The sequence below is a fragment of the Ochotona princeps genome, chromosome 10, assembly GCF_030435755.1.
Source record: "Ochotona princeps isolate mOchPri1 chromosome 10, mOchPri1.hap1, whole genome shotgun sequence".
NCBI classification, from domain to species: Eukaryota; Metazoa; Chordata; class Mammalia; order Lagomorpha; family Ochotonidae; genus Ochotona; species Ochotona princeps.
In genome coordinates this window covers 74,223,125-74,249,362 of record NC_080841.1, presented here as the reverse complement: position 1 = coordinate 74,249,362, position 26,238 = coordinate 74,223,125, and the positions used below count along the sequence as shown (strand labels likewise).

The 26,238-nt window shown below is 51.5% G+C and overlaps 1 protein-coding gene across 2 annotated transcripts in view; it reads right to left on the bottom strand.

Moving 5' to 3' along the window:
- Positions 1 to 26,238, bottom strand: part of NRP1 (neuropilin 1) — a 99,036-nt gene that overhangs the window by 49,463 nt on the left and 23,335 nt on the right. For both annotated transcript variants that reach the window (XM_004588417.2, XM_004588418.2), the window contains exons 3-4: positions 5,584 to 5,765; positions 2,474 to 2,701 (exon numbers count right to left, since the gene is read on the bottom strand). In XM_004588417.2, coding sequence (XP_004588474.2) covers positions 2,474 to 2,701; positions 5,584 to 5,765 — 410 coding nt within the window. The remainder of the gene's footprint in view (positions 1 to 2,473; positions 2,702 to 5,583; positions 5,766 to 26,238) is intronic.

The following is a 26,238-nucleotide window of genomic DNA, read 5'->3' as shown; positions in this document are numbered from 1 at the left end:
TTTTGGAAAGGCGATCAAAGACTGTGAGTGATTTTGCTGGCGGGGGAAATTGAGGGTGTGTGCTGAATCACAATGACAGGAGCGTGTCTACTAGCGGACACAAACCCAGGGATATGCAGACATCCCACTGGGGAAGGTGGGCAGGGCAGGTGACACCAACGGACACCAAGGTGCTCTGCCCTGGGAGACCCTGATGTTATTGCAGGACCAGATGTAAGGCTGGGAACTCCTGGCGCTACGGCTCCTTGCTTCAGCTCGGTGACTCCCGAACTGGAACCCCAGTTGCTGGTCACCACATGCTTCCCTGTGAAAGCATCCAAGTGGGTCAGCTGACTGCATCTCCTTCTCTGATGCCACTTGAAGGAAGGTTTTGGAAGGGAAGGCAGCAGATGTGACGTGTAGACAAGGGAATTCGCTGTTGACTGGTCTGGCCATTGTGGCAGAATTCTCATCAATGCCATCTGCCAGATGTTTGAGCTGAGTGCTTGAAGATCCATTTGTGTCTGGTTTTGGGCAAAGCTCACCACCCACAGAGGGGTTCTCGTAGCACCCTCCCCATCACCATCATCACTCTGTTTGGTGGAAACACAGAAGACATTGAGCTCCTGTGAGATCAGCACTTTCTGCCTGGGCCGCGGTGTCCATGGCTGAGGGACTGGGCGCTGGCAATCTCACTGACCGCTAACCCGCTCAGAGTGGCTCCATTTGTTGATCCCCCCTCCCTCTAGGGAAGATTCTGATTGCTCTGTTTCTCAGGTGGTTTATGGCTCTGAGTACAGGGGCACTAAGCAGCGCTGGGCTGTCTGCCCTGAGCTGTACAGCCCATGCTCTCCGGGCCGATCAGAACAAACCAGCATAAACACAGGACGAGCAGTGCAACCATGACAAAGCACCTGTGCTGCCCCCTCTGCCCTCTCGGGTCCTGGCATGTCTGTGCTGCCTGTGTCTATTCCAGCAGGTCTGGAGAACTGGGGGGACATCCTCCATGTAGAAGTCCACAGCCCCACCTGCTTCAAATACTCACCAATCTGAGCACTCATTCAGAAGCTAGCTCCCTCCTCCTAATTCCTGCTTCACCCCTCCAGTGCATCTCGTCTTCCTGTGTCCCACATAGGCAGTACATTCATTTTGCAGCATGCTGTGTGTTACCCAGGGCTGGAGGTAGATTACAAATCACAGGGCAGGGCCAGCTTTCAAGGTAGCTTCATGACCCTATGGCAGGGACAGTGGCCTGCATGTACTAGGTGCTCAGGAAACATCTTCCCAATGTGGAAGTACAAGGAGGGCAGGAGCAGCAGCTGTAATGATGTCTCCAGAGAATTCACATTGCCAGAGCTGGGGCCCAGAGTTGTGACAAGGCAGGTTAAGCAGCCTCCTGTGACACTGGCATCCCATGAGAGCAAGTTTGAGCCCCAGATGCTCTACTTCTAATCCAGTTCCCAGCTAATGCACCTGGAAAAGCAGCAGCAGGTGGCCCCTGAACCCTGTGGGACACCTGGATGAAGTTTTTGGCTCTTAGTGTTGGCCTGGTCCAGCCCTGCCAGTCACGGTTATCTGGGATGTGACAGAGCGGATGGGAGATTCTCTCAGATTCTCTCTGTAACTGTCTAACTTAAAAAAAAAAAACCTGGGGCTGGCATTGTGGTGTATCAGGCTAATCACCTGTCTGCGATGCTGGCATTGCATATGGACATCGGTTCAAGATTCAGCTACTCCGTTTCCAGTCAAACTCCCTGCTAATACCTTGGAAAGCAGCAGAGGATGACCTGAATCCTTGACTTTTGTATTCATGTTGAAAACCTGGAAAAAGCTCCTGGCTCCTGGCTTCGTATTGGCCCAGTTCCAGCCATTGCAGCCATTTGGGGTGTGAACCAGCAGATGAAAGATTTCGCTCTGTCTCACCCTCCCTTTCTCTCCATAACTCTTTCAAGTAAAATAAATAAATCTTGTATTTGAAGAGTGCCAGTGAAGAAACAACATGGGAACAGAAGGGCTTTATCTAAATTAAAAACACCAAACATTTTCTTTCCTAATCTCTTAAGACATTTTTCTGTGACATCACACATGTAATAGATGCGATTTAGCCCTTACAGTCCCATCAGGGTTCAGCCATTGGGAACAGAGCATTGGACTTAAGCGACATCTTGAGTCTCCACACCTTGATGGTCCATGGCTGGCTGACAGGATGACCAGCAGGTTGGCAGTGAAAGAAGCTGAGCAGTCTGGCAGGAAAGCTCTTGTGGGTTTAGTTCCATCACGCAGATACCTGCACTCTTTCTATCCCAGCTCACTGGCCTGCAGAGCAGGGTAATGGGCCAGCCTACCAGGCCTGCTCTAGCCCGGGCCCATCATCACTGTTCTGTGTGGATCTGCTTGTCCTTCTGAGGGGTGGTGTCAGTGATTCAATGTACCAGGATGCTCCTAGAGATCCCAGCACCGTCCCTCTGAGTCGTACCCCCCACCACTAGCTCACCTTCAGGGAAGCCATCCCAGATCTCCAGCCGGTCATAGCGACAGAATGCACCTCCCGGGGGGTTGGAGTCAGGCTCCAGGTCAAAGCTCTCGAACTCTAGGATGATCTCCGACATCTTCGGGGCAAAGACGATGTAGGTGCACTCAAGGCTGTTGGGGTACTTCACTGGGAACCCTGGGGACTTTATCACACCGCTGGGGCTCGTGTAGTTCTGGGAGCACTCAGGACCTGGGAGTGGAAGAGAAAAAGGACAGTGTGAAAATTTTGCTGGGATCAGCTTCCCCAAGCCTGACTGGAGGCAAGGACAGTGTTTATCTGAAAGTCACCGTCGCTGTAGCCAGGGTCCTGGGCAGGCAGTACTGGCTCTTTCAGTACCAGCAACAGGTCTGAGACAGTCAGTTCAGATTTACTGCATTCACCTTGGTTTCCCACTTGTGCAGAAGGATTCTGAGAGCAGTGCTGTTGCAGAGAAAAACAATCATGGGTGGCAGGGCAAGGGAGCGCTGACTGTGAGGGTCTCCAAGAACCCCAGAGCTATCAATACTGGTGAAAGAGCAGCTATAGAGGCCAAGGAGAGAATCGGGGGAGGTGCTGGGTGCAGTTCAGGCCCCCCCATGGCTCAGTGACTGCCAGAGGTCACCTGGGTCTGATAAGTGAGATGTGAAACAGGCTGTGTTGACACAGGTGCATGATGAAGTGGCAGGGGCAAGGGCTCCAAACACATCACCAGGTGCCACCTGACATCGACATGAATGTGCTGACATCCCAAGGTCAGAGGCAGCACACCTGCCCCTCCATGGCTGTGACCGAGCATGTGTCAAACCCACATTCACAGGGGTCATCTGATACAAGGACTGCTTCATGCTGTGATGACTACACAGGGTGGTGGGGTCCTGGGATGACACTGTTCAAGAGCGTGCCTGCTATTGCTGCAAATGACAATCTCATAGCCCCCAGTGATGATGGGGGAATGGGGTTAACTACGCAACAGAAAAGCTGTCTAGTTCTCACCAGGATTTCCAAACAGTTACAGCAAAGCCTCTTTGAAGACCAGGGATGGGGGATACTTTGGCCTCCCTGAGTCCCAGGACTGCCTCTAAATGTAACCAGTTTAGAAATTCTCACCTCCGCTCGTGGTTCTCATGCAGCAGGCTCAGCACCCAGGACTACAGCTTTATGAGTCTGCTGAAAGTCTTCGCCCAAAGCACCAGGTAGCCACGGGTAACGTGTCCCCACCCTGGCCACCCCTGTGCAGGCTGCATACCCACATGCACCTGCCCTGCAGAGGCCTCACCGGCTCTGTAACAGCCTCAATGGCTTGGATGCTGGTTAAAAAATGACTAATGTCTGCTCTTCCACAGATTAATCAGGGGGAACTCCTGAGAGAGTTGAATTGGGGGGCTGGGCTAGCAAAGAGAGGCCCCACCCCCTCCCACTAAGCTAGCGGCTGTGGAGGTGTCTTCAATGTTCTCCCTGCTGATTTTCCCCCAATTTTTTCAGTGGCCTGAGCCACATAATGTTTTCAGCTGAGGAAACCCTAGGTTCTGAGCCCCTCCCCTGACATCTTTCACCCCAGTGGTCTCAAACACGGGTCAGCAGCCAAGTAACTCTTAGTGCAAAGCCACACACACACACATACACACACACGCGGTCCAGTGTTGACATGAACATCACTTGAGTACCGCTATTCACAATCCATGTGTCCTGAGTGTGTGGCTGGGCACCTTGTGGAGAAGGCTCTCCCTCCTATCCATACTCATGGTCAAGACTGTGTTAGACCTGGGAGGAACGGGTGTGCTTCTCTCCCCGACAACCACAGGCTGCTGAAATTTTCACATGGTCCCCTCCCTGGTGCCTTGGAGGCATATCTGCTAAGCACAGTGTTGGTTTCTGGCCCTTCCGGTGCTGATGGTTTCCTCGGATGCATCTGTGACTGCGAGGAAGCCTCATGCTGAAGATGCCTTCCTGAGTCCAGATTCCCGGGGCTGCTCATCTCCTTTGCAACTAACACTGTGGTGTCCACGCTGCCTCGAGGGCTTCTCCAGTGACCTACCTCAGGCCCAGGGCAAGCAACCACCCCCATCTGGCTGGCTGGAGCACCATGGAACACAGTGTGGCTGATGTATCCAAGAGGGGCTAGCAACCTGCGTGTGAGCTGAACGTATCCCCCAACAGCCACAATTTCTGTTTACCTCTGCACCCCTGGCATTAAGTGTCACCACTAGCACCTTGCTTGCCCCAATAAAGATTTCTTTTCTTCTGCCTCGGGAATCTGCAGTTGGCTTTGCTGTGCGCCAAATGGGCAGACCCAGGTTCCCAGGGAGGTCCAGCTCTCAACTCTGGTACCTCAAGGGTAGCAGGAAGCAGTTAGCTTTAAGGAGAAGGGAGTGAGTGTGTCTTTAGAAGCCAAACTGAAAGGGTGCATGTCTGCCTTTGCAGCAAGCAAGAAAGCCCCTGTGGCCAGGACATGCACCGTAAGAGCTTATTCCCTGCTTTAAACACCCCTTCCAGCAGCACTGCGTCATAGTGGGTAAAGCCGGCATTGTGTCATAGTGGGTAAAGCCGGCATTGTGTCATAGTGGGTAGAGCTGCATTGTGTCGTAGTGGGTAAAGCTGCATTGTGTCGTAGTGGGTAAAGCTACTGTACGCTGCTCTGGCATCTCACATAGACACTGGATTGTGTCATGGCTGCTTCACTTCCCATCCAGTTCCCTGTTAACGCGCCTAGGAAAGCAGCAAAAGATGGCCCAAGTGCTTGGGTCCTTGCACCCATGTGGGAGGCACCAAGGCAGCTCCTGGCTTCTGGCTTCTGGTTTCAGCCTGGCCTAGACCCTGCCTTTGCAACCATTTGAGAAATGAAGCAGTGGATGGAAGAGCTCTCTTGTTCTCCCTTTCTCCGTCACTCTGCCAAAATAAATATTTAAAAGAATAAATAAATAAACACCCTCTCTATCCACTGGGTAGTATCCCTTTATTGGAAGAAGCTCACAGCAAGTTCACAATGGAAGCTCACAATAGTCACAAAGGGGTGCCGGCGCCAGCCCTGCCTTTGCCTTTGCTCCTTAGGCTGATGCTCAGTTCCAGGGAACACCCTGCAAACACTCACTCACCTCGTTTGAAGATCTCGTAGCGGATGGAGAACCCCGCACCATGAGTCTCGTAGTCAGACACAAAGCGGACAAAGAGGGTGGGCCCCGAGGACACGACAGGGGAAGGGGCAATCTTCCCGCAGAACTTGCCCCATGGCCGCCCATGCTCGCTGTCTCCGTCAATGACCTCCACGTAGTCATACCTGGCACAGAGACACAGGAAGCAGTGTTAGTCTGGTAAGAGTGCCAGAGACTGAGAAACCAGTCTCAACCAGGGCAGTCTGTCCTCCATTGCCACAGCTTTACATGGCAGGAAGAAACATTGAGCCGGAAGGGGCAAGTGAACTGTGTAACACATACACACGTCACCTGGCAGGTCAGATCCACAGCAATAACAGGACCCCTTAAGCCCGGGGGGATGCAATTGATGTACATGAGAAATGAAGCCCCGGGGAAGGACCTTCTGTGATTTGGTCCTGTCCCTCTGTCCATGTTTGTGCACACAAAGGCACAAAGGCCTACCTGGAACCCCAGCGTCTCCCTTAGCTGAAGCCCTTTGCAGATAACACATGGGTGACCTTCCACACCTACAGATAGCCAGGGAACACCAAACAGGCCCTGCACTATTCAACTTGGGATTTCCCAAAGAACACCCCGCAGGGCAGACCCCAGCTGTCTCCTCTCCAATCACGTCCCTTTCCACAGCATTGGCTCAGAATTTATTTCAAAAAGGACCGTGACTTGCTCTATTTTCATGCATCCCCCTACTTAAAGGTGACATTTTGCTCAAGCAGGAAATAGTCACAGCAGCGTGGTGTCTGGGGAGGCAGTGGAGGTTGGCCCAAGTTACAGGAGGAAGCTCCTGGCTTTGGTCTGGCCCACCTCCAGCCATTGCGTCCATCTGGGGAGTGAACCAGTGATGAAGGAGCTCTGTTTCTCCCCACCCACCCCACCACTCTCTTTGTAACTATACCTTTCAAATAAATAAATAAATACATCTTTAAAAAAGAGAAAGAACACAGGGTTAATGACAACGTATGAAGGAGACAAATGGGAAAGTGAGTGACGATGTGACCCAACTGGGAAGGCGACGGCAGAAGTGCAGGGCCAGTGCAGAGCCCCCTGTGTGCCCAGAGGAAGGGGCTCTGGTTCACCTGGCCCATGCCGTCTTGTTCTCTCTTCTTCTGACTTCCTCACCCTACAGGCAGACTGCCTGGTCCTTGGGGGCCCCATGTGACAGTACTAACAATAAGCAGTCGTGGAGGTCTCAGATACCCTGGAGATGGCCCAAGAATGGCTCATGCAAGGTTCTAGCAACTTCACACACCAGAGTCCAGGCAGCCCTCACCATGCTCAGTGGCATCTTCAGCGGCTGTCGTGATCCACCCCTGGGGCTCACATAGGACGCTCCCAGTGGTACCTCAGGGCAATTCTGCTGGTCACAGCACATATGCCAGGCTCTCCAAGTAAAAGATGACCCACCTTATCCATCAAGGCCATGTATACACCCTGGGTCCACCCAGAAGAGGCAGTGAGGTGGACACTGCTGGGATATAAGCATAGACACAGGTGAGCTCCTGTTCCCGCTGGGACTCCCTGCTGTGGCTGATGCTGTCATGACAATGGCCTGGCCTGCGGAGATGCCACAGTCTCCTGACAAAGCTCTAGAAACATTCAGAGGGACTGTGCAGCTTCTTGAGCCTGGGGGAGGAGGAAGGGCAGATGGGAGAGGAGGAGGCAGAAGTGAAGTTGCAGCCCATCAGTTGCAGCCGTCCCCTGCAAAGCCAGATTCAATGTGAGTGCTGGTTGAGTCCTGACTGCTCTAGTTCTGATCCAACTCCCTGCTAAAGCAGCTGGGGAAGCAGCAGAAGATGGGCCCAAGTGCTTGGGCTTCTGCTACCTGCGTGGGAGATCACTCCTGACCGTGGTATTCATTTGGGGAGGGAGCCAGCAAATGAAAGCTCTCTCTCCCTCCTTCTCTGTATCACTCTGCCTTTCAGAGAAATGGAAAAAAGACATATTTCTTAGAAAATGAAAAGGGGAAGGAAGAGAAGATCAGGAGGAACAGGGAGAGGAAAGAAGAGGGAGGAAGAGGAAGAGGGGGAAACCAAGGAGGGCAAGGATTGCTCCGAACTATGCCCAGTGCTGCAACACAGGCTTTTTACTTCAACCTGGCCATGGGCTGAACGCTGAGAGGCCAAAGCCGAGTGGGGGTCACCTCCTAGGTACATTTGGGGTGGGGGCTGGTCTTCCTGAGAGACCCAGGGCCAGCTTGCAAGGACAGTAACCTCCTAGGTATTGGAGCGCCAGCCACTTCAGTGCCAGGAGTGGTGGGGAAAGCAGCTGGTGCTGAGCTCACACACCCTCCGTAGCAAGGATCCCTCTGCTTGGCAGTGGTAAAAGCTATTTTTAGCAGTGTGTAGTGGGGACTGGGAATCCCCTCCTCACCACAGTCAGGTCCCTGGGCAGTCAAGTGCCAGCTTCAGGACCCTGGACCACTGAGACAGACAGGAGTGCCACTGTTGCCACTGTCCTCCCCCAGCAGCTCTGAGGGCACGTGGCCCAAGAGGGTGCAGCTGACACCTCCCTCTGCAGTCAACATTGACTCCCCTCCGTAAGCATCTCTCCCTGGCACACATGGTGCTGGGAATGCAGTCGGCATGCCAGTGGCCTCTTCCTAGAGGACGAGTGTGTGGCCCAGCGATGCAGCCACCCCAGGAAACTGAGTCTGTGCATTTCCAAGGGCAGCCAGCTCTGCAGAATGTCAGGATCCCCAGCTTCCAGGGCAGCACCTCTCCAAGGTGAGGATGAAGGCACCTGTTAGAGTCTCCCTGGGGACCGCATTGCCCCAGCAGCAGGAGGAGAGTTTGTGTGGTGTCCAAGGACTCATGGGGTCAAGAAGTGTAGTCCCTGCTCCAGCAGGAGAGAGGTCCACGCCAGAACCCAACAGGGGCCAGGCCTGTCTGGAAGCTGTGCCTCTCTCAATCTGCTCCCTGCCTGACTCCCTGGATGTAAACAGCCTGTGTTAGGACAACAGCTTTCCCCAGTCCCAGCCAGGGCGGAGCAGGTGCTGACTCCTCACTGAGCATGGTCCACTTTCCCCGGTACCCTCCTACAGTTTGGGATTCAGGATGGGGTGTGAAGCAGAGAACCCCAAGCTGTGGGTACATGACACGTGGGGGCACCCGGCATCTGCTCTTCACAGTGCATTCTGTTCCTGAAGGAGTCTCAGAGGGAGGAAGAGCTGAGAACAGAAAAAGGAACCAGGAACCTGGCAGCCTAGTCCATGTACCAAATTACAGCACTGTGTCCCACAAAAACAGGCAACCTTTAAGGCTAGCCAAGCTCTAATAACAAAATGACCGGCAAGGGACCAAACGGCTGGTTTGAGGTTATGCAAATTTCTCCAGCGTGGCATCTGCTTGGGTACTTTCCTATGCCCACCCACGCACCCCACACCAGTGAGGGAGCAGAGCATTTGAGTCCCACTGGAAACCACAAGCTGAGCTTCCTGCAAGAACAATAAAGCAACCAAAATTTCCTTCTAAGAATTCTGGAAAGGGCTGCCCAAAGATTTTTTTTTTTTCCTTTAGCAAAGTTTGAATTGTAGTACTAGAAAAATTGCCTGGTCCAGGGGTAGAGAGGAGGGAAAATGAGAAATGGACTCAGTCACCTGAGAGCATCCAAGGATGCTGTAGGTATGTACTGCCAAGTCAAGGGGCTGCTCTGGGCTCAGCCAGAGACCCCCAAAGTGACAGAGAGCTTACCCCACAAGGAGCACTGCCATACCACCCCCAAACCCCACCTCTCCTTTCTACAAATCCCCTCACCAGCTAAGGGATCCCAGGAGTAGCATCGTTCATCTTCCAAGCGGCTCTGCCCTCACAAGCAGGATCATAATGGTGAAATGTGATATCCAGCACCATAAACCAGGGGGGAGGAGATGACAGTGGCAGCTAATGTAACTTTGACCTGTGCAAACATGTTCTATGGTGCTCACAGGCGTTAACAGGATTCCCAGCTGAGCGGCCCCAATGGCTGCCCTGCTGCTGTGCTGGAAATGCCTTACATCACCCTGTCTCCCAAGGGAGCAGATTTTCTCCAGGAGCCGTAGGAGGCGGCACTGGCTGAAACCCTCACTCGCCTCACCCACTGTGCGGGCTGGCAGGGCTCTGATGAACACTCTTGATGAGACTTCCTGTGGCCCCAGCCTCCCGCTAAGACAGAGCAGCCTTCCAGAAACCTACTGCATGGAAGTGATCTGTTGCAATGTCAAATATGCAAGTGCATAGCACAGGACACTAGTTAACTATTGCACAGCAGATACAACAAAAGATTTCTTTAAAATATAGAAAAATGTTCATGAAAAAACAAGTGAAAAGCAGAACGAACTCTAGTCAAATTCCAATCCTTATAACACCTAAAACTAGGAGCACTAAGTAGCACACCACTCTCTGCTTTTCTTGCATTAATTTTACATTTCTATTATGTTTTAGTTGAAAGTACATCAGGGTTGGTGTCAGCATCCCATGTGGGCAGTGGTTCATGTCCCAGCTGCTCTACTTCCCATCCTCCTCCCTGCATATGACCTGGGAAGGCAGCAGAGGATGGCCCAAATCCTCAGGACACTGCTTCTGCACGGGAGACCCAGAAGAAGCTCCTGGATCCTGGTTTTGGTTTGGCTCATCTCTGAAGTGCATATCTGGGGAATGAACCAGTGGTCGGAAGATTTCGCTCTGTCTCTCCTTCTCTTGACATCAAAGCTTTTGCCTGGCACCAGCCAGGGAGGAGCCCAGAGCTGGGGGAGTTCTGGGGACAGACAATATGTACCACGAGATTTGCATTGTGGGAAAACTTGATTCTAGTATCTGCTCATTTTCTGAAATTCTCATTTATTTATGAAATACAGACACAGAAACAAAGAGAGACAGAGATCTGTCATCCTCTGGTTCACTTCCCAAAGGCTTACAGGAGTCAGGACTGGGCTGGGCCAAAGCCAGAAACCCAGGACTCACCCTAGGTCTCTCATGTGAGTGGCAGGGTCCCAAGTTCTTGAGCTATCACCTGATGCCTCCCAGGGTGTACATCAATGGGAACCTGCAATAGAATGGGAGCTGGAACTCAAACCCAGGTCCTCTGATATGGGAGGTGGTCAGCCCAAACATTAACTTACCAACCTATGCCAATTGCCTGCCACTCTGGTCGTGTTTCTTACTCCCCTTCACACATTTTGGGGGATAGTTGTGGTCCTATTGCAGAATTAGTCACAAGTAACCATGCGGCCCTGACTCTTAAAGCCACATCAGCTAATACTCTCCTCACCATCCTGCACAGTGTCCTCACAGCCACATACATGGGTGTCTTGGTGTCTGCAGAGGGCATTTTTGAGCATGTCAATGTGAGGAGAGAGAGAGATGCAGAATGAGTCTTCAGCTCTTGGGGAGCACCACAAGAAGGCTGCTCTGGCTTTGCCAGTGCCCCTAAATGAGCTTCCTCTAAGAGCCAATCTGGCTACTCTGGCTCAAGTGGCATGCCAAGCAGCCATGTGGCCAGAGCCCACACACAGGGGATTACGTGGCCAGAGTCCACATCCAGGGGCTACATGACCAGAACCCCTGTCCAGAGGACCATGTGATCAGAGCCCATGCCCAGGGGGCCACATTACCGGAGCCCACGTACAGGGGACCATGTGACCAGAGCCCACACCCAGGGGAGCCATATGGCTAGAGCCTATGGCCAGGAACCATGTGACTAGAGCCCATGCCCAGTGGGGCTAAGTGGCCAGAACCCACAGCCAGGGACCATGTGACTAGAGCACCTGCCCAGGGGTCCATGTGGCTAGAGCTCACAGTGATCCAGGGCAGCAATGTGGGAGCTGTGGTGAGCTAGCACCTGATACTGAGCATAGGCAGCCCAGCCAAAGTGCATCGGAGCAGAGTTCGGACCAGGCCTACCCATTGCCCACCAGGATCAAGAAGCAAGGATAGCTCCCTGACCTCCAAGCAGGCCAAAGTCAGTCAGATAAGCCTTCCCCAGACAGAGCAGGTGGTTGAGGCCTGAGCCCACAGGTACATTTCTCAGAGAAGCAGAGTGGCTATGGCTGCCCCCTGGCTGTCAGACTCCCAGTGGGCAGAGGCCAGATTTCTGTGACAACCAGTCTAACTCTTCACGAGACTTAACATGCCATCTATCAATAAGAATTCCTTTATCAGGTTGTCGTAATCCCCTTTAGAGCCTAAGTTTACAAGCTAAGTTTCTCCTCCTCGGGAGTAAAGTCAGGAGGCACCATTAATAGCTCTGCTGGCTAATCTTCCACCTGCAAGTGCCTGCATACCAAGTGGGTGCTGATTCATGTCCTGGCTGCTCCACTTCCCGCCCAGCTCCCTGCTGGTGACCTTTGGAAAGCAGCAGAGGATGCACCAAAGCCTTGGTACCTGGTACCCATGTGGGAGACCTGGAGGAGACTCCTGGCTCTTGGTTTTGGATCGGTTCAGTTCTGGCCATTGTGACCATTTGGGGAGTGAATCAGCAGATGGAAGACCTTTCTCTCTATAAATCTGCCTTTCTAATAAGAAGAATTTTATTTAAAAAAGCATTCATTTCATTCAATCATTCATTCATACATTCCCTCACCTGCCCCGGAGGGCTGTCATGGCAGCTGTCAGATATTACCTGCGTCCCTTCCAGATTCAAAGCCACCCACAGAGAATCTCTGTGACATCAAATCTCTCTCATGCTGGCTTCAGTTCCTTCCAGGGCCCAGGGGCTTGCTCCTCTGGCCCCAGCTCATGACTGCGGCTCTCTGCAGACATGCACCCTAAGGGCCATCAGGTGATGGCCTGGGCCCCTGCCACCCATGCGAGAAAGCCTGATAGAGTTCCCAGATCCTGGCTTTAGGCTGTCTCAGCCCAGGTCACATTTAGGGAGTGAATTAGAAGGTGAGAGCTCCATCTCTTTTTCTACTAAAGAAACTGAAATTATACAAACATAGTTATGTATTTTACCTATAAATGAGTGTGTATATGTGCATGTGTGTGTATACGTGTATGGTGTGTGATACGTATATACGTGTGGTATGTCTGTGATGTGTGTATATGCGTGTGAGTGTGTGTATGTGTTTTTATGTGTGTGTGTGTTGTGCGTGTATATGCTGAATCCCTCGTTCAGCCCCTCCTAAACATATCACAGTTTTTAAAGATTTATTTAAATATTTTGAAGAGTTACAAAGAGAAAGATGGAGAGACATACAGGGAGAAAAGTATCTTCCACCCTTGGTTTCACTCTCCAAATGGTCAAATCTGGGTTGATCCAAAGCCAGGAGCTTCTTCTGGGTTTCCCATGTGGGTGTAGGGCCCAAAGACTTGGGCCATTTTCTGTTGCCTTCCAAGGGAGCTGGATTGGAAGTGGATCAATCGGCACTCAAACTAGTGCTTTTTATGAGATGTTGGCATAACAGACAAAGGCTTAACCTGCTGGCCCCCAGTGCCAGCTACCCACATAAGCTTACCCAAGATAATCTTCTCCTGAGGCACCCCTGATGGTTGCAGCTACACTAGAATCTGAGTGAGTGGGAGATACGAGCATGGCAAACGCAGGGGATCTGGGTCCCTCTCTCAAGTGACTTCATCCCTGTGGGCCACACAGAGCTGAGCAGCGCTGGCAGCCCTCCACCTGCAGCCACTGATGGAGAGTTGGCCAGGTCCATGACCAGGCCCATGAAGGACAGGAGAACAGCAATGGTAGAGGAACCTGAACTTGAATGGTCTTGAGTGTGCATGGCTGTGGGCGTGAGAATCCACCGGGAAAGAATGCAGGGTTGCAGTTTGAACCAAACTAGAACTTCTCAGGATGTCCCACACTGTACACATCTACAGACCCAAGCACGGTACGGCTTTCATTTAACAATAATAACAGAAGAGTTCACAATGCACCGTGTGAGACACAGGTCAGAGCAGACGTCACTGCCATGAGGAATACTGGGAAGTTTACATTTCTTCCTTCTGAGCATGTTACTTCACAATGAAGACACATTACCAAGACATTTTTAAGGAAGCAAGCACACGGGAATTCATCTGATTTACTGCAGGTTAAGAGACCCAAAGATGCACATTCAGCAATAAGGGTTGTCTCCCTTAGAACGCCTGCCTGGGAAGGAGGGAGAAGAAGGAGGGAGAGGGGCATGGGACACCCACAGGCTGTTGACATGGCACCAGCTGGAAGGCCTTAATTCTCAGCCTCTCGTCTACCTCTCAGTTGCAGAGTGCTTCTTGCCAACTTTCTGCTGCTTTCAGGAAAAACGCATTCCTCCACTGGGATCTCAGGTGGGGTCCTATAGCATCATGCCAGCATCACGCAACAGGCCAGGCCACTGGACAGGGACAGGTCTTCCGGCCACACTCAATTCTTTCCCAGTTGTTTTAGATTTCTGCATCTTCAAGGGCTCTTCCTACAAAGGGCGCCTCCTCTCTCCAACATGAGTGCGGGGGAGGGGACTGAGCAGCTCTGCAGCCCCAGAGTCCCCTGTGTACTTTCCATCAGAATGGTGACTACCAAAGAGGTCACCTCATGCCTCTGGTGGCCTGCAGAGTGTCGAGGTCATCATCTTTGGTAGCCCACAATCTGTCAAGATGGGCAGGTGACATCTGCCTGACATCCAGTTGACTGAAACTGGGTGCCTGCCCCCCAAATCAATGTGTGCACCCTTGGTCGCCTACTAGCAGGATGTCCTGGGTGGTCACACAACCTCTGGGGGTCTCAGTGGCCACTCTATGAATTGGGCCAGCTGACACCTGAGACTCACAAGATGGAGTCCGTGACATGTTGCTGGTGGACTGTGCCTTTCCCACAGGAGCAGAGGCGGGGGTGGGGGGAGAGCAAAGCCTGCTTCCCAAAGCACACACCACTCAGCAGCAAAACAAAACAAAACAAAATTGGCTGCAGTTTCGGTAGCCCGGGACATTAAGCTGCGTTACTTCCCAGGGTACTCTGTGGGCAGATGACTCAGTCTGGGAAAAGGCCCGACACGATGCTGTGAAAGACACTATGATTACAGGGCCTGCCAAAAGCCAATCAACCAAAGCCGCTACTAGCCTTGGAGTTAAAGAAAGCAATTTATGTATACCATGGTATATGTGCGGCTAAACCACTAAATACTTTCAGTGCTGCCAGCAGCTCACCTGACTGAAGACTTACTTAACCGCAGTGGGGTTCGTGCTGTTGACACATGGTGCTGAGTCTGCACAAAAAGCTCCCTTCACTGGGATGGATGGAGGTACCTGGGTGTACCCTTCAGTTATGGATGAGAGTGGCTGTGGCTTGGGGCATCACAGAGCCACAATCTGTGGTCTAGCAAGTAACTCCTCTGCCTTCAGTGGCAGCATCCCACGAGGGAGACGTTTTGAGTCCTGGATGCTCCATTTCTGATGCAGCACCCTCCTAATCGGCTGGGGAAATCAGCAGAACGTGGCCGAAGTGCTGGCATCCCTGCCCTCATGTTGGAGAGACCTGGAGGGACTTGTTGGCTCGTGGCTTTGGCCTGGCACAGTCCTGGACATTGCAAGCATTTGGGGACTGAATTGGCAGATGGAGGATCTCTCTCTCATTGTCCTTCCCTCTCACCCATTGTAACTTTATTTTTCAAACAAATAAATATAAAACAGAATGTCATATCTCCTTTCTTAATTTGGTGAGAGCTCCAGGATCCTTATGTGCAGATTTTAAGAACTACAAAAACAAAACAAAACAAAAAAATCAAACAACAAACAAAACCCACCTGACAAATGATTAAAGTCAGTGGAGACCTGGGTACATCAGTCATTGCAGCTGCAGGAACTAAAGTGGACAGATATTTATTCTAAACCCTTCCTCCCACGCCCCCTTCAAGAATTATCACAGATCCTTTCCAGCAATACACAGGTGCAACTGCTCTCCCTGGAAGAGGGAAGATGGGACTCAGGAAGGGGATACAAGGATGTAGAGAGACAGTGTCTACAGACGTTGGGGTGGACACGAAGTGCGGACCGCTCAGCCGTTAGGCCTTGGACATGGGTCCAGCCTGTCTACAGGACTGGGTGACATGCACAGGCAGGTGGTGACCCTGAGTGGGTTGTCCTGCCTTAACCCTGAGTGTTAAGGAGGGTGGCAGTTGGGTGCTCCTACTTGCTTGTGGTCTAGCTTCAGATTCAGATGTATGCATGTTTTCTCATTATGGAAAATTCTGTGAGGTCAGGGGGAGGTAGATAAGCTACGGGGTAGCTCAGCAGACATCTTTCCATGGGGAATGTTCTGTATGCCCCTCCCTCTCCCCAAATGCATACATCCCAAATCAGTTTATCACACAGCAAGTAGTTGGTATAATGAGAAAGGCACGTCTGTTGGTGGACAGACACTGCCACCAGCGTCGACATGATATGACGCGACAACACGCAGACCTCCTACAAACAGGGCTCACAGAATTGCTGCTTTTGGTCTGAATGCCGGTTTGAGTGACTTTTTTTTTTCTTTCTTTTCAAGGACTTGCCTTGCAGACAGAGTCATGAACTGAAGTAAAAGCAAGTCTTTGACCACCTTTTACTGGGAGCAAGTTCACAAAAGAAGGAAGGATGTTCACGACTCATGGAGCCCTTTGTGCTTTATGCAACACCAAGGAGTGGGTGGGTGTGAGAAGAAAGGGCAGCCAAGAGCGGGAGCAACACATGCGCTGTGTCAATTGCTGTACTACCTTATGGCTTCATGAAAGGCAGCCAGAGCGTGGACTCAACCTGATGCTACTCTTTTTTCTTTCTTTTCTTAAGATTTATTTATTTCCACTGGAAAGGAAGATTTACAGAGAGGAGAGACAGAAAGATCTTCCATCTGCTGGTTCAGTCTCCAAGTGGGTACAATGGCCAGAGCTGAGCCTATCCAAAGCCAGGAATCAGTAGCCTCCTCTGGGTCCCTAAGAGAATGCAGGGTCCCAAGGCTTTGGGCCATCTTCTACTGCTTCCCTAGGCCACAAGCAGGGAGCTGGATGGGAACTGGAGCAACTGGGACATGAACTGGTGCCCACATGCGATTGCCATTGAGTCATTCATCATGTAGGTCAATTCTATTTTCTACATGAGAATGCAGAATTTCCAGTCCCAGGACTGGAGAGGAGAGGGAAAAATGCTGGAGAAGCCCAAAATAAAATGTGTTTTGGAGCCACCTCTCCCAACCTCAACCCAGCCAGGTACCAGCGAGGTGCACGGCTCCAGTGTGAAGGTTGTTGGAGGAGAGATGTGCCTGCTCTGCCACCTCTTTGCATTAAGTATTTTGCTGCTTTTTAAGTAAAATAAACACTTTTTTTTGGGGGGGAAGCATGCTGGGGACAGCCATTAAGATGTTGGCATCTAATCCCACAGCACCTGATTGGAGGCCAGGCTTCGTTCCTGAGTCTAACTTCCTGCCAGTGCTCGCCCTGGAAGGCTGCAGGGATGGCTCCAGTCCTTGGGCCCCTGGGATGGGGGCGAGGGGCAGGGACAGCCCCCAGCTGTTGGGGGCACTTGTGAGAGTGAACCAGCACTTGGGAGTCTCGCTCTCCTCTCTCTGCCTTTCAGCTAAAGAAATGTAAAAACCAGGAGAGAAATGATTGAACTGCAGGCTGTCGGGAAGCAGCCTGATTCCTTTGAACTCTCTTAATGAAGAGGTTGAAGCTGATGGCATCGTGACTGTGAATGTGCTTAAAGCATTGGTGCTGTGGGCAAAGCTCGGGGACACAGAGGAATAAGAACCTGGCTTCTCAGCACTGGGATCCCAGAAGCATGTGGAAGCTTGTGTTTCCTTACTGAAGTCTACTGAAACAGGCACTGGGGATCCTCCAACGGTGACCCTCATGTGAAGCACTCCAGCTTCCTGGCCCACCTCTCAGCAGCTCTCCTTGCTTTTCCCCCTCCTGCCCTCAGATCACAGCCACCACTGGTTTTTTCACTTTCTAATCTGCTGTTTGTTACTTACTTTATAAGTAGGAGTAGCAAAAATTCACACTTTGCAATGACAAGAAGAGATTTTGAGAAGCCCACAGCTTGGGGACCTGGGTGCAGCCCAGCTATCCTGGCCTGACAGCCTCAGGGCCCTGGGAGGAGTCTGCCTTTAGGAGCAGAGCAATGGAGCAAGCCCCTCCACGCCCACCCCGTCAAGAAGCACAGGACATTCAGGGAGGAATCTGCTCTGAGGATGACAGCGACAGGGATCAATCTGGCAACTTAATCCCTTCTCCCAGTCTGCTGAAATGTTAGTGATCTAATTTGAATCTGTGCTTAGAAGAACTGTTTTAGCAACTGTTTCTGGCTGCACAATTCTGATGCAGGCACCGGAGACTGTGCAGGCGCTAAGTGAAGGGGGTTGGGAGAGGGAACTGGGGAGGCACCAGGGACAATTCTCCTTGCCTGTCTCTGCGATTAGCTGGGGTGTAGGGGTGTCCTGCCCGTGCAGTGTAGGGACAGTGCCTGCTGGGGACACAGCCCAGCAACATCCACTTGACACAGGAAGCCAGGCCATGAGATGCTCCAAAGTGTTCACGGACAATAGAATCCAAAGCTTATCATCTTGATACAAGAAAACTTAGAATTTCATGCATATACGCAGTCTTTTAAAATTGTATTTGAAATATAGAGAAAGAGACAGGGTGCATATACTCCCATGTGCTGAGTCACCCTCCAAATGCCCACAACAGCCAGTGTAGGCCTAGGCAGAATTCAGGAGCCCAGCACCCCCAAATCCCAGCTAGGCCTCCCCTGTGGGTGGCAGCGGCTCAAGCTAGGTGCCACCTGCCACCTCCTAGCATGTGTATCAGCAGGAAGCTACATGAGAAGCAGAGTGTCTATGACTTGAACCAGGATCTCCAGTATCGGGATGCAGCTGCCCACATGAACCAAACAGCTGCCCAGGGGGGTCACTGAAGAGTGCATGGAAATATATATCATGAAGAAAAAAATGCACAGCTGGAAAAATTCCATAGTGAGGCTGCCAAGGAAACACTGGAGGTAATCATATTTATTGACTTAATACAAACATTTATAGAGAAATATTCCAGCTGCTGGTTCACTCCTCAAGTGCTTGAAGCTAGGGGCCAAGAACCTCACCCAGGTCTCCCACGTGGGTGGCAGGGGCCCAGGTACTCAAGCCATCGAAGACATGTTGCCTTCCCAGGTACATCACCAGGGAGCTGTAGTTGAAGTGGAGGAGCTGGGACTCAGAACAAGCACCTGCTATTGGATGTGGGTGTCGCAAGGGACGACATAACCCACTGCAGCTCAAAGCCCCCCCCCCCCCCGGACACTCTTCAGAGAAGCATCTTCCACATCTATTCTGAGGGCTGGCTGATACCAAAGGAAGAATTTTAATGTATTCTGCCGGTTTTTCCTTTACACACAAGACTCGCCAGCCAGGAACTCCACATTGTGAGTGGAGAACGCTCCTATTTTTGGAACTGTTTCACGTCTGTGCGGCGTTTTCTGTGACTCCCTCCCTCCCTCCTCCTTGGGCTCCTAGGAGATTGTGCGCCCAAACCTCGCTTCTTTGAACATTTTCTCTGTGTTGCACGTGGGGACAGTCGCAGTGCAGACGCCAATGGCGGAGGACATGCTTCTTCAGGGTCCCGGACAGCAAACATCACCCTTTCCTAGACATGTGCGAATGCCTACTCTCACCGACAAAACACACCCACATGACCTGCGTTTAAACAGACACTTGGACCTTGATGGCATTTCCATCACATTCATATTAAAGAACCCTCCCCCTTCACCCCAATGACCACTGCTGAGAAACAAAAGATCCCCATTCAGATATGACCCAGGGCAGCAGTATCATAGCAGTGTGTGGTTGTTACAAGCAACAGCTCTTCTAATTCCTCCCCATTAAATTCCAACATCTTCTCAAATGCTTTCTCCTTGAGCTGTGACAGACTTGTCCAACACGGGCCATACGACTGCTGGAACAGTCAAGCAGACATCTCGGGACACATGGTGTGTGACCGTCAGCTGAAGCTTTGATTTTGACTGCCGTTAGACAATATGCTAAGGAGGGAAGGCAGTCTTGGCTGTGTGACGTGCGTCATTTACAGTGGACAAGCGGTCACAGCTTGCATCAACAATGCGGCAGCTTCCCTTAAAAAGCTGAGAGTGTCTCTGTGCTGACTGTCAGCTGCCAGCCTCAGAAAGACTGGGGATGTGTAGCATCCTGTTCCTAGTGATGGCAGGACCTTGGGCACAGCTGGTTGACTTGGTTAAACCGGCAGTGCCCAGGTCATTCTCTACCACACTGGTCAGGGCACTGACTGAATTCTTCATCTATGGGCTTAGAAGGGTCTGTGGTGGGAGGACTGGGAGGGCAGGAGAGGCCCTCAGCTGATGGCAGCCGAGGAACATTTTTCAGAGACGCATCTGCCCAGGGCTGAAGATCCAGGCTCTGCTACTTCAAACCCCAGAGCTGCCTGGTGGGAGGGACACAGCCCAGCAGCCCATGCTTTTCTGGATGGCCAATAGTTCTGCCCTTGTTACTTGAACCCTGACTTGCCCCTCCCCCCCCACACACACCACCACTGAAATCTGTTGAGATGAATTCTGATGACAACCCGAGAAAAGAAAAAGCCAAAGAAACGCCTGGAGGCCAGGGCAGAACAACAACTGAAAAGGGCTACTTGGAGGTAGAATGTATATCTGGCCACCAACTGCTCAGGTTCAGATCCAAGCACAAGCAACGGGTTCATCCAGCAGTGGAATTAAAAGAGATGTTTATGATGGCAAGCAACACTTCCTTTGTAAGTCCACACACAGCTCTTTCATAAGGTATGTTTTCCATGAACTTTATAACATATATGTACATGTATATATCACTTGTTTTACAGAAGGAAAAGGTGAGGGACCAATTCATCTCTGTTGCTTCACTCCCCAAATGCCTACAACAGCCAGGCTGGGCCATGCCAAAGCCAGCAGCTAGAACTCCAGCTCCGTGAGCTGGCACCTGCTGCTGCCTGTGATCTTCCTTGGGAGGAAGCTGGACAGTCCAGTAGGAAACACAGGTAACCTAACCTGAGTCTTAATTGAGAGGACAGATGTCCACCCCAAGAAGTACAAACATTATCAGGGATATAAATACAGCATTCACAACCTGGAAAGCGATCCCAGTGCATACCAGACAAGCATGCAAGTCCTTGGTCCATGTCAATGGGGGCTATGGAGGTTTGAGTGAGGGCACCCCAGCAGCTGTCTGGAGCAGAGGGGCCCCTAGCTGGGAGCGGGATCAGCAGAAGTGCAGAAGCACCTGATGTTGGGGGACAGAACTGTTGCATGCTACTCTCAGGTGGGAGGGTGCTGACCTCTGATGGACAAAAAGCAGCCCCTTCCTGGAACGGCTCCAGGGCAGGGACTTGGGGTGGATATCACAGGCTCCCGGATGGAGAGGGAGGCTTGCTTTCTCTGCCACTTTCACTCTCCCTCCCTCCCTCCCGTGCCTCTTAAATCAATAAAGGTTTTGAAGTTGTTCTCTTCAAAAAGATTTTATTTATTTTACTTGAAAGTCAGAAACTGCTGAGATGGGGTCGGGGGAGACACACAGAGATAGAGACAGAAACAGATATCTTTCATCCTTTGGTTCAAGCCCCAAATGGCTAGAGCTAGGCCGGTCCTAAGCCAGGAGCCAGGAGCTTCTTCCAGGACCCCTACATGGGTGTAAGGGCCCAAGGACTTGAGCTAGTCACAGCTTTCCCAGGAGCTGGGTCAGAAGTGAAGCAACTGGGACACAAATCAGAGTCCGTATGGGCTACTAGCACCACAGGTGGAGGTTCAGCCTACTACACCACCAAACCAGCTCCTCTCGTTGTAAGAAATACTGCGTGTTTACCTAGACTTGTTTTCCCCTGAGAATCACCATTTATTTCCCCGGGAATAAGTACATGCTCACTGATAAATCTGCAAGAAACTGGAACAAAAATTCCCATAACCTAAACACTCAACTATTTTACATTCATGCTGCGCCAACTCAAAATCCCACTCTTTTCCATTGCTTCATAAATCCTTTTGGAAAACAACATCAAAGACTGTCATTCATTTTCTTTTCCTGCAATCTTGTAAATCACTTTTGGGAAAACTCTTGCCTGTGTTCTGGGTGCACCACCCTGGGTTAAAACAGTCCTTACCCACCGCCTTCCCCGTGACAATATCACCTTGCTACGGGAGCAGGCCCAGGTCTTTAGGGGTGCTGTCTCATCAGGACTCCTGAGAGTCAGGTGTCGAAAACCTATTAGTGTTAATCAGTATTACGTCTGTGAGTCCCCAGGCACGGCACACGGGCCCCTCTGCTCCCGTCTCACAGGTAGAAGACGGCGCTAATGAGGTCCAGGTTTTCAAACTTATGCTCAGAAAACAAAAGTCATGCACACATTGTACGATGGAGCCAATGGTTGACACCTGCACAGACACTGTTCCACGCAGGTGCACAGGGTGTTGGGGATGCAGCAAGGGCAAGTCACGTCCATGCAACATCAGGATCTTCTCCCCCTGTTGTCATTCCACATACTCCTCTCAATAGGGACAGGCATCAATAAATCCTTTTGCTGCAACTTTGTTCCTTAAAAATGTCTACATTTTCATTTTGTGTGAATTTGAAAGACACACTCTTTAATTTGTGGCTTGCTCCTTCCATACCTTCAACAACTGGGGCTGGGCCAGGTCAATGCCAGGGGCTGGGAACTACAACTGGGTCTCCCACATGGGTGGCAGGGACATCACTTCTTGAACCATCACCTGCTGTTCCCCCAGGGTGTGCCTAAGCAGGAAGCTGAAGGGGAGGCAGGCCGGGGACCTAAACCCAGGCTTTCCAACATGGGATGCAGGCACCCAACCCCTGGCCAGCCACCTGCCACAACCTCTGCTCTCTTCTGTCCAACAGTGGTCATGGCTCTTTCCTTCTGGCTCAGAGATCTGATGACAGATACCATCCTTTCTATCTGCCTTTTCCACAAGCAGCCTCCTTTAAGATGAAACCCAAGTCCAGCAGCCACTCTGCAAGGGGAGGACAAAAACAGTGCGGGTGGGTCTAGCTGTGTCTAGCTGTGCCGCACACCACACATAAAGATCACAACTTTATCCAGCCAAGGAGGGTTAACTTATGACATGACCGAGTACAAATCTGTGCTACTGACACCACAGGCTGTCACTGGGGTCCATTTCAGCAACTGTGACCAGTGGCTTTTCCCACCCGGCAGGTAGGAGGCCAGCCCTGGTCATCTGCACCTGCTGGATCATAGAGAACTGACCCCAGGGATCTGGCCACAAACTTGCCTATCACTCACATGCCCCTGAGCACCTTCACAAAGCTAAGGAAATGTGAACACATGCCAATTTCAAGTCAAACTCAGTGCAATGGGGCAGCAGACCCAGGACTCCGGCTCCAGGGAGCACGCAGTCCAGTTCCTAGACCTTGCTCAGTTCATTCTGTGCCAGTCAATGGTTATGGATTAGCCATCAGGCCTCCTTCTGCCAATAGCACCTTTATGAGGGGAGACATGACTTGTACTTTTACAAATAGTTGTGCCATGGATGTCCCAGCAGCAGCTCTCCTTCAGGGCACCTACAAGCCGCCTGCATTCCAGATCCAAACCAGTCCATAAGACGACAGGTTCATGCAGACAGCTCCTGTCTGGGCAGTGTGTCCTAAGCACCTTGGCTGGCCAACTTGACATTTCTGTGGGCATAAATTAGACCTCGACCAATGCAGTCTGGTTCTTAAGATTAATGTTGCTTGTTCCATAACTGTGATAGGCAGCCCTCAGTTGGCATTTGTTCTGTGACTCACAGCTTCTGGATTGAACAGGAGAGCTCAGAATTTCGCTTGGGGCAGCTCAGACTCTGACGAACAGAAACAAATGCCTATTTCTCCCCCATCGTCTGTGGCTTCAGGGCAAGAAAAGAGACAGCCGCTGTGACTGGGAGACAAGGCTTTTTTTTTTCCAGACAGAGTTACAAACAACGGCAACCGCAGGGCAACACCAAACAGAGGCGCGTTGTGCAGGCATGGGCTGCAGTCAGAAGTTAGTGGGAAGACGTGGACATGTGCATACATAGACACAGGCATGGAGACAAGCAGATGTGCGCGCACACACACACACACACACACACACCACCCAGATGCAGACAGTTCAGAGAGACTGCAAACCCTAGATAACAGGCATGTAAACACAGATTCCAAACTGCCTCCCTTGGAATCAGAGACTCAGGGCAAAGCAGGACAATTCAGAAATGCCTAGACATCACAGTGAACCTGATCTTGACAGATTCTGTTCCCATATCTTCAAACATAGAGACTGATGCCCAGGATGAAGGCTTCCCCACAGCCTCAGAGATGGATTTAGGGTCCTGGGACCGAGTTCTGATTTCAGAGCTTTGCAAGGACATCCTACCCAATGTCAGCTTGGAATGCAAACACCCTCCACCAACTGACTGATCCCCATTCTTCCTACAGAATCTCTCATCTTTTCAGCACTTCTTTTTATCATGAAACAAGCAATGTTCAGAGGCTGGCACTGTGGCATGTTGGGTAAGGACACTATCTGTAGTCCCAGATTTTCAAATGGGCACTGGCTCAGGTCCTGGCTGCTCTACTTCTAATCCAGCTGCCTGCTAATGCACCTGGGAAAGTCCTGGAAGATGGCCAAGGCCTTGGGCCCCTGCACCCATGTGGAAGAACTGGAAGAAACATCTTGCTCAGGCCTGGCTGTTGTGGCTATTTGGGGAGTGAACGAGCGAGCGAATGGAAGATCTCTTTCTCTCTCTCTGTAACTCTGCCTTTCAAATAAATAAATGGATCCTTTTAAAAAATAATTTAAAAAATCCTTACTCAAAAAGCCACATTGTTCAAGGGTCCTGCTTACAGCTGGTGAAAAAAAGGTGGGGAGTAAGCACCCAGGTGCTGCTCATACTGCCGCTCATATAAATGCCCTCTACCACCATCATACTCATTGACGGGTGTGAGGGAGGCTCCTACCCCCTTCAGAGGTCCACAGGGCTGGGCAGGTCCCTGAGAGCTCTTTGGATAGACACACCCAGCTCAGGCAGTTGAGCAATCCCTATGGCCCATCCTGAGCCCAGCAGGACTCCTGACCACATAGCAGGCTTCACCAGATGGAGAAGGAAACAGAGGCAGGACAGTCTCCTCTGGAGGTAGCAAATCACACACGAACGCAAACATCTAGGAAACTACACAACTCACGCCACACGAGCAGCACAGAACCTTCACAGCTGCACACCCACGGATCCTGGGGTCCCTGCGCTCTGCCTATCCACGCCCAGGGTCTCCCTGTGTGTAGAGTCATGATGTGGGTGGTGCTTCTTCTCCAGGACCATCTATCTGAGCTGCAGCTACTGTCTGCTAAACTGTCAGAGCCACTGCCTGGCTGGGATAGGTATGGTTTGTCCAGAGAACAAGGTGGCGGGCTCTAAGCAGCCCCTGCCTGTGGACAGCAGAGTGATGCTAAGTGGTTCTCTTTCCTCTCTAAGCTTTTGCTTCCTTCCCTGGCTGCAACCTGCAGCAGCCTCCAGGGCTCTGCACACAGGGCAGCCGTGCACATTGCTGGTTCCATCACCACCCAGAGCCTCAGCTGTGCCCTGGCACCGTCAACACAGTGTCAGCTTGGAGTGACCAGGTTTGGTGCAGCAGCTGAGTCAGTCTTCAGAATCCACGTTCATGCAGGAGTGAACGTTCTGAGCCCCCAACTCCATGCTGACTCCAGTTTCCTGCCTACGCATACCATGTGATGCAGCACAATACGAAGTCCCTGGTACCTGGGACTCGGTACATGGGAGACACGGTTCCAGTCTTGGACTCCTGGCTGCAGGCTGACCAAGCTCTGGCCATTGTGGGCATTTGGGGGCATGAGCCAGAGGGTGAAGAGCTTTGTCTCTTTCTGCCTTTCAAACAGAATGAAAATATATGTTAGAAAGAAAATAACTATATTATCGATGATGGTGAAATTAGAGGAAACCAAGTTTAGCACAACTGAAGTACAAGGTGGAAATACCTCACAACATCATCTGTTCCTACAAATGCCATCAGGGGGCCAGGCCCTGGCAAGCGATGCAGCTGTGTGTGCATCCACGGCTGACCCTGGGGCCATCGTGGGGTGGGACGGAAGCAGGTGCCCTGACTGCTGGGAAGGAGCCCCAGGACATGTCTCCTAGGATGGGTTTTGACAGAGGTCAGCGGGTTCCTGGGAAAGCACAGACTGGGGTTGGACCTGCCTCACAGTCTTCACCACCCAGCCTAAACAAAGGGAAATCACTTACTTGGCATTACAGATGCTCTGCTAGCTGATGACCAGCCAATCACTGCCTACAAGCTGACACTTGCTGTGGTTCTAAACCGTGGGATGCAGTGCAACGCTGGTTCAGGGCAAGACCACGTGTCTAGCTGTGCAGGCAGTGCCACGCTGGGGGTGGACCCCATGGCCACTCGTGAGCTCAAAGCCTTCTCTAAGCAAGGTCTCAAGAGCCACTGACGAACAGATTGCATGCGGTTCCTTCAGCTTTGATGGGCTCCAAGGACTAGGGTTCTAGAACACTGCTTGAGTGTCCACGGGCTCTGTTTCCTGCTGCCCATCTTGTCTGTGGCTATGCAGGAACAATTTTACTTTTAGGCTCTTTGGAAACCAACAGGATTCACTAC